Genomic DNA, 18414 nt, shown 5'->3' with positions numbered 1-18414 from the left:
AAATAACTACCTACCCCATGTTAAAAATCAATCATAACTTCCTTCTCCCTCCCTTACACTTAAAAAAAATTTTTTTTAAAGTCTTGAAACATGGATGGGAGAACTCCCAGTCAAACTCCCGTTAGCTGTCCTGTTGCCTGCCTCATGGTCACTGCCTCCTTTCAAGCCATTTACATAACATTGGGGCACTATACCTTTCTGCTTTTTTGAGGCCAATTAAAATTATCAGCTAGCTGCAACTGTGAAAAAATAAAATCCATGTTTTCCATTTTTACTAAACAGAAAAAAAGAAATGAAAACGTCACTTGCTGAACTCAACTGTGAAGGTAAAAAACCTGTACTTTCCTGAAGATTAGACACACACTCAGAAGTCTACATAACCCAAAGAAAGCTGTTGACTTTCTTCAGACCTACTTAAAAAAAGTCAAAGCCATTTTTGAAAAACCATCAAGAGTACAAGTGGCACACATCCCATTTCAATAGGACAAAAGAGATTTTTTGTTTTGTTGTTCAAAAGGAAAGCATTAAGAATGATTTGCCCAGAAAATAAAAGTACCTCAAGAAGATGTTTCAGTTTCTAGAGAAACCAAGAGCACCTTAAAAAACAAACAAACAAACAAACCCACACAGACATATTATTTTTATTAATGGTATTAACAGATCTTATATAAAATGCTGGGACAGATGTAAATTCACAGCTAGATGTGCGGAGGTCCTTACAGGCTGTTCTTAGTCCTAGAACTCAAACTCTTCAGGGTTCTCATTCAGGTTCTGACACCAGAGACTATGTTATTTGAGAAGAATGGTCGCATTATTTTACAAACTGCTTAATTTATAAATATATTATTATCAACAAATATTTATTAAAAATCATTAAGCATTGTACAGAATGTCCAAAGACTCAGGTCAGTGGTAGAAAACTGGTCTTCTTTAAACCTTTGTTTAAAATTAGGAGGTCAATTTCTCTAGCAGTGCCTCTATTCCTTTTGCATTTTTATTTTTTTTCAAGTTTGGAATGAGACCTTTTAGTCCTTTTTTGACATTATTTGATACTTCTTGATCTGTGCTCTGCAGAAGGCTGCAAAAGAGAAAAAACAAAGGGTGGGAAAAAGGATTAGACTTCAGAAGTCAGGTTTTAACTTATGCTGACAATTTTTGTTTGAGGGGAAAAAAAAAAAAAAAAACCACCACTGAGAGCCAAGTATAGATTTTTTTTTTTTTTTTTAATTATTCTACTAACAAAACATGCACCAAGTTTCACTACATGCAAGCTAACAGATCCAAGTCTCAGCATAACACACAATGGGCAAGGGCATGGTAATTACCATAGAATACATTATCCCAAACTCTGCTTTGCAGTCAAGGAATAGGATGAAGCTATTACAGAACCTGCCTACTAGGTGGCAGAGAAGCAAATTTGAATTGAGGAAACTGCTACCCTTGGGTGAAACTGATAATGGTAATGGGCAAGACGCATATATTGGTGTAGTGATTCTCAGCCCTCCCCCCCTTTATTTATTTATTTTTACTCAAAGAACCTCTCAGAAAATGCTGGATTTTAGCTTCCTCTTTTTTGACCATGGCAAAATTCTTCTGGTGCAGAGACTACGGAAAGGAACCTACAATGCCATCCATAGCGTCTATGTTAAATCTTTGGGTTTATCTTAGTTATGTAAACACTTGCACAATTACCAAGTGCTGATGCTCCCCATCAGCCCACACCACCCTTAAAGGGATCTTGTGGCACTCTAGGATGTTGTGAGAACTTGTGGCACTCAGGGTGAGAATTACTTTCTTTCTATACCACAGAACAGCCTTTCCTTTGGAGTAACTGGCAATACTCCAAAGCAAGCATGCTTGTGCACCTCCACTCTATGCTTCTTATACTTCAAGACCACAGAACTTTCCGTGGTTTACTTGAAATCAGTTACCTGAAGACAAGCTGTCTTTCCAGGAAAAATGACAGTATTTCTACATTAACAGCAAAAAGATGTTATTATTAGGAGCAACAGGGCAGTAGGATGTCCTGTTGCTCAAGTTATTATAGTATAGGGGACATGCAGGAGATGGACTGACCGAAGCTAGTCTTTACTATCCCCAACTTCTGGGCCTTGTACCATGAACTTGCCGTAGGGTAAACTAAAACTCCGAGTGCATTTCTTAGGTTCTTTACATGGATTACATAGAGAAAATGGAATTGCATAAGACTGAAAGACCTGGAATTGCTTGAAGACCGATTAAAAATATGCTTCCTCCTTGTACCAAGATTGACGGTACTAGAGGCAGGAAGCCATGTGATTTCCAACAAACAGCAATGTTATCTTTATCTACTTTATCGTGAGTTCTAGTTCTTTGACTATGACTTGGCATTCCTACTGTGAATCTTCTAAGGTTTTGGTTGTAACAGCCTCATTAACACCTGAAGAGTTGTTCATTTAGAAGTTCTATCAGATACAGGTCATATAGCTGAACAATAAGAAACAGAAATTAGAAAGACAAGAAAAAATCATAGCAAACGTTAGGTCGACAATAACTGTTGAATGACTAAAGATAAAACTTGTAAGGTTTAACAAAGAGCATATTAAAAGTAATCCCATTTGGGCTGCTCCTTGTAAATTTGTAGTTAAGAGAAAACAAGGTTTTCTGTGGGTGTTATTTTATTAGCTCAATTGTATAGTTGGGATAAACTTAAACAAGCTTTCAAATGCAGTACTTTCTTCTTCCAGTCTGAGGAAAAAGGTACAGAAAGAACTTAAAAACCCCAAAACAGCCTGCAGGGCTGTGAAATTGGAATAAAGAGAAATTCTCATGCGTATCTAGCAAAGAAGAAAAAGATAGCTTGATTAGTGGTGATCTAAACCTTTCAAGGAGGAAGAGGGTGTTTTCGCCTGTGGTCTGAAGAAAGATCTGTAGAAGTCAGGTAAATTAGCTAGCCATGAACTCAATATCTGTGTCTGGTTCTGGTGTCCACTCAACTTATGAATCTTTGTTCCCCAGCTCACCTTTTAAAAGTGTTTTATACATTTCACTTGAGCACGAGGCCAAATAGGTCCAACTGACTAGCTGTTAAAGGATTTTTGTCAACTACTTGTACACCCAAATCAGCAAAGCAGTTTTCGACCTTTTGGAATGCATATATTAAAATTAATTCCAGGTTCCTGCATTTTTAGAAGAACAATTGCCAGTGATAAACTCAGTGCAATCATATTTTCCACTTGATCACAGAAAGATTTCTCTCCATCTCAGAATCTATTTTGTCTACCTACCTAGAACGTAGCTTATACAAGCCAAGAATTTTATTCCAGACAATTTATAGAATATAATTTACTGATGCACATTTTTTTCCATTCAGCTTCAAGGATGGATGCAACTTTTGAGGCTGTGTCTAAGAACCATGGTGATGGGTGTAACCCAGTTGTGCTCAACATTTGTCTGGCAGACTAGGTTAGCTGTGCCCATTCTGTCTGCAGGCTGGATTTAATTGATGTTCCTGATCTGGCACAGTGGCTACCATCTGGCCGCATGGACAGAGACACTGGGCAGGCTGGCTCCAATGCAGCCTGGCAGGGGAAGAGAGCTTGACCCAGCCCTGTGGAGAAGGAAGGGGACATGGCCAGGCTCCAACCCACCCCACTAAGGGAAGGGGACATAACCATATTCATAGAATCACAGAAGTCGGGTCGGAAGGGACCTTGTAGATCTTCAAGTCCGACCCCCCACCTGGGCGGGAGAAAAGACTGGACTCAAATGACTCCAGCCAGGTAGTCATCAAGCCTCTTCTTAAAGACCCCCAGGGTAGGAGCCAGCACCACTTCCCTAGGAAGTTGGTTCCAGCTCCTAGCCTCCCTAACTGTGAAGTAGTTCTTGCGGATGTCTAATCTAAGCCTACTCTCTAATAATTTGTAGGCCATATTAATGGCTACTGCCCTCCCACTGCCATGACTGGCTCATGTTCATCTTGTGGTCATTGATGTGATGCTGCAGCTAGTAAGACGAGCAAAACACTGCCTTGTATTCATAAATGCTTCTCAAGCAAATCCCAGGACGCCATACTCCCGCTGTACTCGGCCTTGGTGAGCCTGCAGCTGCAGTACTGCATCCTGCTTTGGGCTCCACAGTTCAAAAAGGATGTGGAGAAGCTTGAGAGAGTGCAGAGAAGAGCCACACGCATGATCAGAGGTCAGGAAAAGAGACCTTATGACAAGAGGCTGAGAGCCATGGGACTTCAGCCTGGAAAACTGCAGGCTCAGGGGTGATCTGGTGGCTGCCTATAAGTTTATCAGGATCTGGGGGAACATTTGTTCACCAGAGTGCTCCAAGGGATGACAGGGTTGAACGGTCACAAACTCCTCCATGACCGTTTCAGGCTGGACATAAGGTAGAACTTCTTTACGGTCTGGGCCCCCAAGGTTTGGCACAGACTGCTGCCGGAGGTGGTTACAGTGCCTACTTTGAACGCCTTCAAGGGAAATTTGGATGTTTATCTTGATGGGATCCTGTGACCCCAGCTGACTTCCTCCCCTGGGGCAGGGGCTGGACTCCATCTTCTGAGGTCCCTTCCAACCCTAATGGCTATGAAATTACTTGAGCCATGGGGAACACTGGGCCAGATGCAGTGGCTTTGCAGGCCACATCGGGCCCGCTGGCCAGAGGCTGAGCACCTCTGGTCTACAGTAAGAATCTAAATAAAATAGACTCATTCCATAATATTGATTTTTGAGTCAGTTGCACAAGCCTTGCCTGCAGGAAACTATATGACAATACACGTGGGATAGTTTCATAGTTTCTAGGGTCGGAAGGGACCTGAGCAGATCATCAAGTCCGAACCCCTGCAATGGCAGGAAAAAGTACTGGGGGAGGAGGGGTGTCAAACGACCCCAGCAAGGTGGTCATCTTGCCTCCTCTTAAAGACCCCCAGGGTAGGAGCCAGCACCACGTCTCTTGGAAGTTGGTTCCAGATCCAAGCTGCCCTGACAGTGAAGTACCACCTCCTGACATCTAGCCTAAATCTACCCTCTGCCAGCTTGTGACCGTTATTTCTAGTCACTCCTGGTAGAGCTCAGGGGAACAGGGATGCGCCCCCAGTGCCTGCTGGTCCCCTCCGACTAGTTTGTAACAAGACACTAGATCCCCCCTCAGCCTTCTCTTGTGGAGGCTGCACAGGTTCAGGTCCCTGAGCCTCTCCTCAAAGGGTCTGCCCTGCTGCCCCCTGATCATGCGAGTGGCCCTCCTCTGGACCCTCTCCATGCTGTCGACATCCCTCTTGAAGTGCAGCGCCCAGAACTGGATGCAATACTCCAGCTGCGGCCTGACCAGTGCCACAGAGGGGGAGGATCGCCTCCTGGGACCTGCTCAAGATGCATGACAAAGTACGGTTGGCCTTCCTGACCACGTACCCACACTGCCAGCCCATGTTCATTTTGGCATCAATGACAACTCCAAGATCCTTTTCTGCCTCTGCACTGATGAAAAGGCAATTCCCCAACCTGTAGGTATGGTGCCAGTTGTTCCTCCCCAGGTGCATCACTTTGCACTTGTTGGTGTTAAATCCCAGCTTATTCTTGTCCACCCACCCCTGTAACCTGTCTATGTCTGATTGTAGCCTATTCCTCCCTTCTAGCGTGCCCACTTCCCCCCACATCTTAGTGTCATCAGCAAATTTGAACATGGTGCTTTTTACCCCCTCGTCCAAGTCACTGATGAAGATGTTGAACAGTGTGGACCTGAGGACCGAGCCCTGGGGACCCCACTGCCCACATCCCTCCAGGTTGAAATGACCCATCCACCACCACTCTCTGGATGCAACCTTCCAGCCAGTTAGTGACCCACTTGACTGTGTAGGTGTTGACACCACAGTCCCCCAGGTTTTTAAATGAGAACGGGGTGAGACAGTGTCGAAGGCCTCCCTAAAGTCCAGAAAGACTATGTCCACTGCTACCCCTGCATCTAAGGATTTTGTGACCGTGTCATAGAAGGCCACCAGGTTGGTCTGACAGGACCCGCCTTGAATGAACCCGTGTTGGTTGCCCCTAAGCATAATCTCCCCTGCTGGCCCCTCGCAGATATGCGCCAGGATAATTCTCCCAAAAAGCTTACCCAGGATCGAAGACTGAATGGCCTATAGTTTTCTGGGTCCTTCTTCCTCCCTTTATTGAAAATGGGAACACCACATTGGCCCTTTTCCAGTCCTCTGGCACCACGCCAGAGCACCACGAGTGCTTGTAAAGCCATGCCAGGGGTCCCGCAATGACCTCAGCTAATTTCCTCAGCACTCTGGGGTGGAGATCATCCAGACCAGCCAATTTAAATACGTCCAGTCCCTCCAGAAGTTCCCTGACTAGGTCCTCACTAACCCTAGCCCTGTGTGCACTTCCCCTGGGGCCTACAGGGGTCCTGGTGCGGGGGCTGATCCAGTCCCTGCTCAGGAAAATGGTAGCAAAGATAGTCTCACTAAAGAACTTGAGGATTCCTCTTATTTCAAATGGAGCTCCTTCTAATTTATACTTATATGGAGAATAATTGGATTTAAGTTTATTTAAAAGATGTAAATGGGCAACAGAAGTACCAGAAGTTCAAATATTAGAGCATACCAGTAATGTGCTATGGCAACTGTTAAGCTGCACATAAGCCATTCAGGTCTGGATTTTATATTATATTTCTAAATGTGCCATTTCTGCTTGCAACAGTGGATTTGGTATATATATATATAAAAATAAAAGCAAGTCAGACAATATTTTATAGCCATTTGCACAATTTAATGGCAAAAAAAGAAAGAAGACAGAGATACCAGGGGCAGCTTTTACAGGTACAGCTCTTTTGTATGTCAGTAACATTTTATGTAAAAAAAAAAAAAAAAAATGATGGCAGTCATTACTCGCATCTGATTAGAGCACTTTTTGAACTCAACCCTGTTGTATAATTTAGGCAGTCACTAGATTAAATTAAATGCAATTAAATATGGATGAGATTAATTATAATACGCCCTGGAAGTTAAATGAGCACTGCATAAAATAGAAGGAAAAAAGCAGATTAAAAGTTTGTGGGTTCTATCAATTTGTTAAACAAAAGAAAATCACGTCATGCATAAGGAGCAATAAGAGACCTGCAAAGTGTACAGTACATGAAAGAATTCCTACTTAGAAAAATTCAGCTGTGATCAAAACATGGATATTCTAGTTCAAACACATGCTCAAGTATCTCTTTCCCTCTTTGGGGAAGGTGAATAAAAGATGTCAGATTTACAGCTTTGGAAATTAAAGTCGTCTTTTGAGCCACAGAGCAGCAACAATCCACGCTCAGGAAACCATCACATCTGAATAATGAGCCAAAGATACCAGATACAACAGCAGCTAAAGTCTGTTTACATTGTATCCTTGGCCTCTTCACTGAAACTAGACATGGGTGTGTTAGAGCTATGTTTTGTGTTTTCTCCGAGTGGATGGTTGTCAGCAAGAAATTAACTAAGAATACTATTGGCCCGAATCGGTAACGAAGCAATTAAAAAGCTCTGCGCTCATCCTGTGAAATATTCAATTTCTTACCCAGTCTCAAATACTAGAGATAAGCCTGTTAATTTTCTGAGACTTCAGAGGAGACGCAGTATTTTACAAACAAATTACAAAATCAAATGAATTCGTATTTGGTTGGAACATGTATGTAACCATCTTGTGGTCTTTAAATGGGACACTTACAGAAAGGCAAAGATTAGTTCATCCAAAGGTGCCAAGAGAATTAGATTCTATGGTAGCACTCATCACAAACCTGGCCGCAGGGGACCCCCAGTAGCCTCAAGTTCCCCCCACACTGCGCTGCCATTGCCTAAAAGGAAGACTGGAGGTTGCCCTAGAATGGCTCTCTATCACAGCCTGCCTCTATTCCACTCCCCTTAGCTGTGTCTGCAGGGTTCAGTATAAGGAATCTCTGCCAGCCCCCAGGTGGCCACATGGTTTATGGGTCAAGAAGAAATTACAGGCCACCTTTTGTGGAGAAGGCTATCCTATAATATCACCTGCTCAAAGAGTGACCCCTTCCATAAGCAAAATCAGCAAAGAAAGAAACAAATGAAAGGATTTGTTACAAAGTGAGAACACGCATAAGGAATGGGCAACCATATTTTGAGATAAAAAACAGATATGGAAGTAAACAAATATTAACCTGTTCTTACCCAATATCTAATATACAAAGTTGCAGTCCTTAGCCAGCTTCACAGTCTAAAAATGCAGCTTCAAGGCTTCCTGCATCTCCCCATCAGCTTTTCTTGGCCAGCAGACCATAGCCCCTACTTTGTACCTAAGAAGACTGAAGGCCAAGGCATGCTTTCAAGGTAGGATTAAAGCAGCCTTGCTGGTCTGGCTATTAAAATATGCCACCCCTTCATTCCTAGGGGACTCACACTAGACCGGTAACCTCCTGATACCAGAAAACGCTTATCTACCAGACTAGAAATTTGTATCCTTTTGACCCATGCAGATCTGCTTCCGAGTGGCCAGGTGTCACTCTTTCAACCCTTCTTTTAAAATTTAAAACTTATCACCATCTGTCCAGACTCAGGTTTAGCACTGTCGCCATGGAGGACTAGTAAATAAACCAAGTCAAATGTTAATTCTCAACCACGGACTAAGTGTGAATAAGTCAGAGTCATTCAAGTTAATCACCACCTTACTAAATCCACTTTGGCTGTAATATCAAGATGCATCTAAACTACATTTACATCAAACACTATAACATATATAGATACAAGAATAAAACTGAAAGTAGCTTTGCGCTAACTACAATTAGAGACTAGACACCACAACCATAAACCTAATTTGCGAAAATATATCTGCTCATGTACACAGTGAACCCCCCAGAAGTAACTTTGTTTTGGGATCAATCTGTGACAGCAAGACCTGTGCCATTTTATCAAAGTGCAAGCAGAAGATAAACATTAATATTTCTCAGAAAAACCTGTCAGCTTACATTATGAAAATAATTTTTAGTAAAAAGATACTGCATAGAGAAAACAAGCAGTAGGACCAGCGAAATTAAATCATACAACTCTAAATCATGGAAAATTTTCACGTACTACATTCTAAACAACTACGTGTAGGATTAGAGAATTTAAAAGGAATTAAATACATTTATTATACGTTAATAGATCCGTTTCTGAAAGTTAAGATAGCTTAAGTCAAACAAATTTCCACAGCCTGTCCCACAGGACTCCCACAATGCAGTTAAGTAAAATAAGCTTGTAGAGAGATTTCAATCTAACTGTTTTGTGCTACCAGTTCCCTTGAACAATGATTCTACTGAAGTCTGCAGAGAGTAAATTAGAGCGAAAGCTTAGTACATAATGATTTTTCATCATCAATTCAACCATTGCTAGCCACTTATAAAAAGTAGCATGCGAGCATCAGTATAGTCTTCCCCTACGGGCAACAGAAATTAGAGTCAGAAAGCAAAGAGGAAAGAGACAAAAGGGTCTAGAATACGTGTGTGCGCTGCACACTGTAGTGCTGCGCTACATCTAAATGAAGGCACTTTTGAGCTGGAGGCAATCTAGCCACAGCAGCAGATAGCCAACAGTGGAATTCTGCGATCCAACGAAACTTCACGGGTGAAATGCTGAGGGTTTAAGTTACTAAATTCCCTATTTCCTAACCAGATGGTGAAAAATTTTGGTTTCAAAATGAAAAACTAGCAATTGTTTAAATGCCAAGAGATGTATTTACACAGAAGCCATGTACAGCACAATGGTCTAATCCTGGTGAGATCAATAAAGACGCAGGAAGTTGCATGGTTCATTCCTTTATCACAGTGAGAAAGCTGACATAAGAAACTTTTGCCAAGTCTACTCTAAGAAACATGTATCAACTCTTACACGCATGGTAGGACATGTGACTGTTGGGATGAGGGACTGACCTAATTGTGCCATTGTTTAGCAGAAACTTGCAACCCAATAAAGACTTAGCAAGGTTCCCACCCAGGGGAGCCTAAGGCACCCCCAAGCATGGAGTTTAACCTTCCAGTGCACCCAGCAAGGCAGACAAGCCCAGTTGGTTGGCTGTCTGACCCCCAGCTCCCTTGCATGGTGCAGGACAGGGCACATTTAAGTGCCAGGTTATGGTGAATTCACTGTGATCTGGTACCTCAGCCCAGCTCCCTGTACCTCAGCACACTGAAAACCATACAAGATCCAGCTCCCTGTAAGGTTAGACTATGTGGCTGTCAGCCTGCTCACATGGGAGGGAGGGAAGGTCCAATCAGATGGTACACGTTCAATTTAAGGCATGATAACAAACGGCCACAAACACATCCCACATGTTGTGGAACATTTTTGCAGTTGGTTTCTTGTTTTGTCACTCCTTTTAATTCCCTGAACTTGTGGCAGGGTGACTAGTTATATGTAATGCATCATGTCATAAATGTAACATCTGCCAAGGCCCCTAGATGCTTGCTGCCTATTAACACAGATGCACTTGTGAACCATAAATACTTAGCTTTAATTGGCATATTTTTCTAGGATTTTTGTACATCTGGTGAGGACACAGAGAGAAATGTTTCTATTTCTTATAGAAATAGATTTGTTTTTCAATCTTTAGAAGGTTTTCCAGCACAGAACTATTTCATAATAGTACCTCAGCCTGAGGGAACAACTACAAGTTCTGGTCTGTGTTCACATGTACTTGGTGCTTTGCTCTAAAGAATGGGCATTAAATATCATATTAAAAACAAGCAGCACAAATGCTAGTAAGCAAGTGATTGAAAACCAGCTCTTTGGTTGAAAACTTTAAAGGGCATTCTCTCTGGTTACACAGAAGTTTAACTTGAGATATAATTAGGGATAGATGCATATCCTACATACCAACAAAGAATAATGGCACCTCGATTGACTTCTGCCCAGGACTTCATTTTCTTAATACTGACACGTTCTACCAGTGTTCTTGCAAAACACTCTGTTAGGAGACAAAAAAAGCCAGAGAACATTAAATAGATCCTCTGCAACAGTGATCAGGTCAAACAGTTTTTATCCATTCAATATTTACAAGTCTTTCCTTACACTCAATAATTGGCTACAAATTGATTGGTACAATCAATACCTTTACACACACAAAACCAGGTTTAAAGCATCGCTCTGAATTAATTAGACAATAAGCAGCATTAGGCTGTATGAAAACCTACTGGTAGTTCTTCTTAAAAGAATATCTAAAACTATTCATATTTTGAAAACGTGTTCACTGAAAATGGGACCCTTCTTTAAAAAGTTTTTTCCTGTGTAAAGCCATTTTTGCTTACTTTACTCACAAAACGTTATTACATTTTACTTGTTAACCCTGCAATAAATATAACCAAGAGGAAGGAAGATTCTTTTCCTTTTTTGGGATCACCAGCAGAATTATTCTTCGAGGTTTCAATTACAAGATGCAGCAGCTGTTCAACACTACTGAAGCAATGGAGTTTACTCGCGTGTCACTGAGGGCATAACGGGTCTCACAAAACTATTATTACTGGTAATGTATGAGAACGAAAACCCTAATTGGACTTTCAAACCCAGGCCGAGTTTGTAGAGCTGGCTTTTAGCAATGCAGTTTTTAAAAACTGTAAATTTAAACACATTTGATTCAGAAATAAATTACGACATGATAAATACGGAACCCCATTTTACAGCCTCTACAGAGCAGAATTGCCACAAACCCACCATAATGGAAACGATTATGAGTTCAGGAATATTTATTCATATTAATAATTTATTGGGGGACGAGAGTAAAAATGCCAATTGATCCCATTCAGACCCGGCCCTTCCCCACCCATCACTGGGTGTGACAGATGGAGTGGGAGGGTGGCATCTCCATTGAGACAGGCCTGGGACCCAATGGGCAGGGTACAGAGGGGCTGCAAATGGATGGGGAACAGCATCTGGGAGCAGGACAGGCAAGCGAGGCCAGAATCCTGGGATAGTGACAGAGCAAGGCTAGAGGCCGAGGCCTGGGGCAGAGCTGAGATCCACTTCCTGCAACGTGAGCTGGTTTCGTTGGCAGGTGGGGAGGACTGTGGGGCTGGGGCCTAGGGCAGAGCCAGTCACCACCTGGCGATCCCAGCCCCACCTGCCCATCTTGCTCCCAGATGCCATCTGTCCAGCCAAGCGTCTGGCTGCCCACAAGAGTCCTGGGCCAGTCTTCATGGAAAACAACCCTGCCTGCCCGCCCACCCTAGTGGTGGGAGCAGGGTGGACTGGCTGGGTTGCCTGGGCAGCAGGGCAAGGGCTGGCAGCAGAAGCAGCAGAGGCAACGCTGGCAGCAGCAGGAGCTGGACATGTGAAAGCAGAGTGAGCCACTGTTGCATGGGCTGTTGCAAAAGCCCTTCCACCAAACCCTGTGGACTACAGCTCCTGGCATGCCCCAAAGCTCCACGGAGGGATAGGGTGGCTGCACTGTGCCAGGCAGCACCTCCACACCCAGAGGAACAGGTCTAGCATTGTGCATCACGGTCCAGGCAGTCCGCTGCACCTAGGCCAGGCAGGGCCAAGGAAACTGCTGTGGGCCAGATATATCTATATCTATCTATTATGTACACTTAATCTATTTCTTGCACATTCTCTGCTTTTTCCATATGTTGATATCCATTTAAGAAAGCCAAGAGGGTTTTTCCCCACCTCTTTTTCTGTTTGAAATTAAACTCATCTAATCCTGCTGAGAGCTCACACATCTTTCATTAAAGATGAATATCTAAGCTTACCTTCTCTTCCACTCTTCCTCATTATTTCATCTTGTTCTATTAACCATTTCAGAACCAGATGACCTGCTGGATGCTCTGCAACATGAAGCTTTTAAAAATAAACAATATCAATGCCAGCAGATTAAAAGAAGTCAAATGCATACAAATACTTGCTTCCCTCCACGACACACGTTTAATTCCGTTTCCCTTTTGTGCACATTACCCTGGGCTATTTTAACTGGCAGTTATAAGCAAATACCAAAACATTCACAAGTGTAGGGTTGCGTTTAGATGCTCATTCCAATCTTCATCTACAGCTATTCTAATTAACCTAAGCAACCCTCTCCATTTCTGAGTCACGGTCTGCAGTAAATCACCTGTACTACTCCTCCTTAGCCAACTCTTTCTCTGCTCCCTCTCACACTCTTTCAACTACCATTTATTAGGGTTTCCTTATTTAACTGCCTCTACGCAAGTCTGTAGGTCTTCCACATGGTTAAAACCTGACATGCATTGCTAAAGGGTTATTGGAACTCCTAGAGTTTAACATGTTAACAAGTTATTAACATGGTTTTAAACAGCAGCACTGTTGTGGGTAAACAAACTAAAAAACCCAAACACCGTTTAAATGTAAATAAGCTTCAACTGGACACATTACCTGTCCATCTTTGCCACCTGGAACCAGCTCCTCTGTTGCCAAATTAGCAATGGCATCCATGGCAGGCTGGACATCACCAAGAGCTGATCCTAAGATGTCTGTCACCAAGACGCATGTAGTTTTGTCCAGCACCATTTCTTGGGCATTTTCTTGCAAATATGTCAACAAAGATGGGGAAATGGCTTCCAAGAGTTCATGATGACGGGTAGCTACATCTTTCTTACTGGTGAAAAAGACAGTGTGCCCAATATGGTGGCCTTATTACTACAGGAAACGTGCTTCGTATGGCAGGTTAAATAAAAATCAATTTAACTTGCATTTTCTAGTTAGACACCTGTGGGCCTAACATATGGCCACTTTTCTCTATTACACAGTAAATTGGATTTAATGAACTTTCACATGTGCAGGTTTTAGGCAGTTAGAATATGAAAAGTTTAAAACTACACTATACTCTTTAAATTCAAGGTCACTGGCCAAGTACAGTTAGCTCTTGTTACAAAGCTAATTTCACCCAATTTCATTTCCTTACTGGGTATGCCATTGTTTTACTATGGAAATCCCAGTGTGATCTCAAGCTTTGGTGGGCACTGTTTAAGTAGGTAGTTTATAATTCCTTCAGGGGAAAAACAAAAAGCACACAAAACTTGCATTTCTCACTTACCTGTATTCGTTTCCATCCCCCTGTTGTAATAGTTTGATGATCTCAGGCAGGAAATGGGCAGGATCTCTTGGGCTTAGCAAGTACAATAGAACCTTCCTTCCATATTTGTTATTTATTATATTGGGGAGAGTAGCATTTATTTCCTGTAAGTATTAACAGACATCAACATAAAGCAGTAGAAAAACAGTTTCCACAAACAAACCTGCGCTCTGATTCTGGGGAGAGGAAAGAAAGATACTACAATTTAGGCTTGATGATTTAACCATTAAAAAAACCTGAAAGCCTGGATCAGCACAAAAGTTCTAGGTAGGGTTTGTCAATACTAGCCACTCTGAGCCTTTTTGGGGAGAGCGGCATAAAAATCAAATAAATAAATGTAAAGAACATTGAATGAAAAAAACCGAAATGAAATATATTGATGTTTGTAAAATACTATGATACTCAACTACAAGTACAATTCCTATTTCGAGTGCCTAGAGCCAAATGGGTTAGACAGAATAAATCTTTCCCCAAGAGGTTACAATTTAACAGACTTCATAACATCTCAGTCACACCAGATCACTCATGCAAGTGGCAGCTATAAACCACATGCCCATCTGTGTATCAGAAGGCATGTATTATGGATACCTAGGAAGCCACTATCCTGAATTCAGGTGGCCAAAAGCCATTTAAACAGTAAATCAACAGTTCTCAGGAAGATAGCAAGCTTGACTTCTTCCTTTCGGCAGCTTACTTAAGCAGAGATAAAAAGCACAGGGCACTTGCAAGGGATTAATTGAAGGCTAAGAGTAAGCACCATGTAGTTAAGACCATGCCCAAGAGTTCTTACAGAGGTCAAGGGAGGAAAAATAAATAAATAAATACATTCACAATGCTGGGAGCTTTTTGTTTACAGAAGGGTGCCTGTTTATTCACAGGTCAGGAAGGAAAACCCCATGGTCAGATAGGTACAGACTGCAGGTGTTTTTTCCTTCCTCTGTAGTGGGGGGCATGGCCCTCTACCAGGGATCACTTGAGCATATACTGATATTTCATAAAAGCAGGCATTTGCTGCCATGGTTTGCCCACTTTATCTGGTTATGGTCTGTGTTGTGCTACGGTTGAAGGAAGTCTTATGTAACATTTAGACAGATTGTATAGGATGGTTTGGATAGGAATGATCCTGCTTCAGGCAGAGGGTTGAACTAGATGATTTCTGGAGGTCCCATCTAGCCCTACTTCTCTACGATTCTATAATAGGAAAGAACCTCAATTAACATATCTGAGTGTATTCATGTTCTGTTCTTCCTACTTTGTGCATATAGGATTTTGTTTTCTTCAGCAATACAATGTTGCCTTCAAAGTGCAGGGGATTGATTGCTAGAGATTAGCACCCTGCCCACTGGCTGAGGAAATTAAAAAAAAAAAAAAAAGGGGTGACAGTCATTTTGTGGTACATGCCTACATCTAATACTTTAAAAAATAAATACATAAGAGATGGCATTGTAGAGCTCCAGGCACTTTCAACATATTCTATAGCCCATGTTGTAAGTAACTAACAGCTGCTCTCCAAATCCCTTAAAATCCCTAGTTGGAAGGATTTCTGTGCTGGAAACAAACAGCTGGCAGAAGATGAAGTGAACAACCAGTACCTCTTGACCCATTATTAGCATCTGCTTTGGGAAACAGCTGACATTTTGGCAGGGGCTAGTAGTGGGCAAAAGATGGCGAGATACCTGCTCCATTGCTATAGCTTAAAGTGGGAACTTAAAAGTGGAAAAATGCACACCTCTCACTGCCTAATGATGTACCAAGTACTATCTGGAACTGGCTGATGGATTAGTCGGTATGCTAATTCTGTAGCCTCCAAACTTCAGTCTAATAGAGAAGTATATTCTCAAAGCAAATAAAACCCCATGCTTATCTCAACAGGACTGGAATTTGCAGACTATCATTCCAAATTTCACAAAATATACATGTAAGTGCACATGCACATCAAGTGGACAAAGGAACCAGGGTATTTCAAATTGAACGTGGTTATCAACTGAAAAGGTTAGTTTAGGAACAAAAGATCTTTTTATGACAAAATAATAAAAGAATTAGAAAAATGGCATTTGTAGGTATTGATTCTGAATTCAACATACATCATGTACATTTTCAAGAGTACAAATGTACCTTGCAGAGCCAAAACAAGGTATAACTTTAACTGCTTTAAGTATGAATTAGGTCAAGGTATTTTGTAGCTTTTAGTTGCAGGACTGCACAAAAATAGGGTGAGGGGAAAATCTAAGAGAACCAGTCAGACTGACATTGTCAATAACTCACGTATTATAGGCTTAGAGACTAACTGGTTCAGAAAGGCATAAAACTTTTGTAGGCGAGAGCCTATTTCTATTTGGTCAGAAGTAGCTTACGCTTCTCTGGACCAGTTCAGGTGCTAGCCTGCTCTGTCTTTTATATGCCTTCAGACTAATATGCCTCTCTCTCTCTCTCTCTGTGTATATACACATACACACACACAAACAGAGTCTTGACAGAAAATACAGTGACAGAAAATTAGACAGACCTTGTGTCTACAATAATTTTTTTGAAGTCCTTCTTCAGTTGACTCATATGTTCCAACAAGTGGCAAGCCCTCTAAGGGTACCAATTTAAAATAGGACCAGGAGGGACCTTTATATAAAATGCCGAAATATATAAATGTGACTACAATACCCAAACGTGAGGGCCTGTATAGCCAAGGCAGCTGATGGGAAACATGACGGTACTATAGGAGTTTGAGAAGAATTTCCTAACAAATAAATAGCCTGCCATACAAAGAGAGAGAGAGATTCACTCTGACAAATACTGCAGGGCTCCCAAAGCTATGTTCTTAACACCCCCAAACCAATCCTTTGTACTTCTTTCCACTACAGAATCTCACTTCCTGACAACCATTTATCTTCATTGCCACGCAAAAGTGCTGGCTTTCAGTCCAACCCATAGAATGTTAAAGAAAAATAAAATAAATGAATCCAAGGTGAAGTACCCACAACCCAACACAGGGGGAAGTTCCAACCCTGTCCCAGTCTCTCCCCCCAACACATCAGCCCCAACCCCTCCCCACCATTTACCCTCTGGCTCCAGCACTGCTCCAGCCCAGGGCACAGAGCATGTGGTTGCTTTAGCCCCAGCCCAGACCAGCCCTGAAGTTGGAGCTGAAGGGTAAGTGGCAGGAGGAGGGGCACGGCCAGGCTGTCTGACTCTCACATGCATCACCTTATCTCCTCCATCCCCAACTGTTTACCCTTCCACCACCTGTTCCCCACTGTCTAAAATGTTATGAAATCAAGTGAAATATTTTATTTTAAAGATGATATGCTAGAAACCTGGGTTTGAAGGCTGTAGTAAAAATACAAGAACAACAACATTAATAAGTAGTCTTTCACCAAGCTGTTTTAAAAAGGGGGCGGGGAAAATCAAAATACAGATTGAAATAAATATGGAAAGATAAATAAACAAGTATCTGAAAACCTCTCTGGAACACCCCTTGCAATAGCTTAAATGCTATTAATCTCTCCTAATTGCACTCATAACATTTAATATAATATTTTAGGAAAATTCAGCTACTTACAGATATGATTAGTTGTTTCATCAGCTTGGTATCATCAATACAATCAAATGCTGCAAGCAGGACCAAATGAGAGAATTCACCCTGTAAGTACCAGAAACCAAAACACTTTAAAAATATACAATGCAAGGAATGTACATGGTAACTAATTTCCTAAAGGTCAGCAATGATGACAATGTGCCCCAAGTGTGACAGCTACTCCAAGAGCTAGTAAATGATTTAAATCTATTGTTAGCAGTCTTAGCTGTTTTCTGGAGGAAGTAATGCCCTCACGTTTAAATTAGGAATGCTAAGAATCTGGAGATGCCTCTATAAATTGATGTATCACCCTGTCTGGACAGCAACATAGTGCGCAACACTGATTATTAATGTCCTACGTAACCAACTGAATTTAATGCACGTGTTGATTTGTAATTGGAAATCTCTTTTAAAAAAAAAAAGATCTTACTTGTAGAACAGATTTGCTTTACAACTGAAGGTAAGTACTAGGGCTGTGCAGAGGCCAAATCTCCAAATCCGAATTGAACCAGGAGACCCTTTAATCTCTCCAAAATCAAACTGGAACCCTCCAAAATTGATTAAAAAAAAAAAAAAAAAAAAAAAATTCAGACAGAGACAGCTTTAAAAAGTTTTCTCAACTTGCCTCAAGGTACCAGGCAGTTCATGAATGCTGTGATGCTGGGGTGGATGGACCATCTCCTCCCTCCCCCCTGCCCCTGCTCCATCCGTCCCAGCATCCATGAACTGCACCTGGTACCTCAAAGTATGAAAAAAAAAAAAAAACAAAAAAACAAACAAACCACACCATCAAAA

At 41.8% G+C, this 18414-nt stretch overlaps 1 protein-coding gene across 1 annotated transcript in view; it reads right to left on the bottom strand.

Moving 5' to 3' along the window:
• Window positions 1–623: 623 nt before the first annotated feature.
• PUM3 (pumilio RNA binding family member 3) overlaps window positions 624–18414 on the bottom strand; it is a 44157-nt gene continuing 26366 nt past the window's right edge. The window contains 6 exon segments of the mRNA XM_019555298.1: window positions 624–1078; window positions 10844–10934; window positions 12715–12802; window positions 13352–13574; window positions 14013–14155; window positions 17605–17685. Coding sequence (XP_019410843.1) covers window positions 949–1078; window positions 10844–10934; window positions 12715–12802; window positions 13352–13574; window positions 14013–14155; window positions 17605–17685 — 756 coding nt within the window. The 3' untranslated portion in view covers window positions 624–948.

The sequence above is a fragment of the Crocodylus porosus genome, unplaced genomic scaffold, assembly GCF_001723895.1.
Source record: "Crocodylus porosus isolate Cpor-Errol unplaced genomic scaffold, CroPor_comp1, whole genome shotgun sequence".
Taxonomy (NCBI): Eukaryota; Metazoa; Chordata; order Crocodylia; family Crocodylidae; genus Crocodylus; species Crocodylus porosus.
Note: the sequence above shows the minus strand (reverse complement) of the source record. Positions and strands in the feature narration are given on the sequence as shown.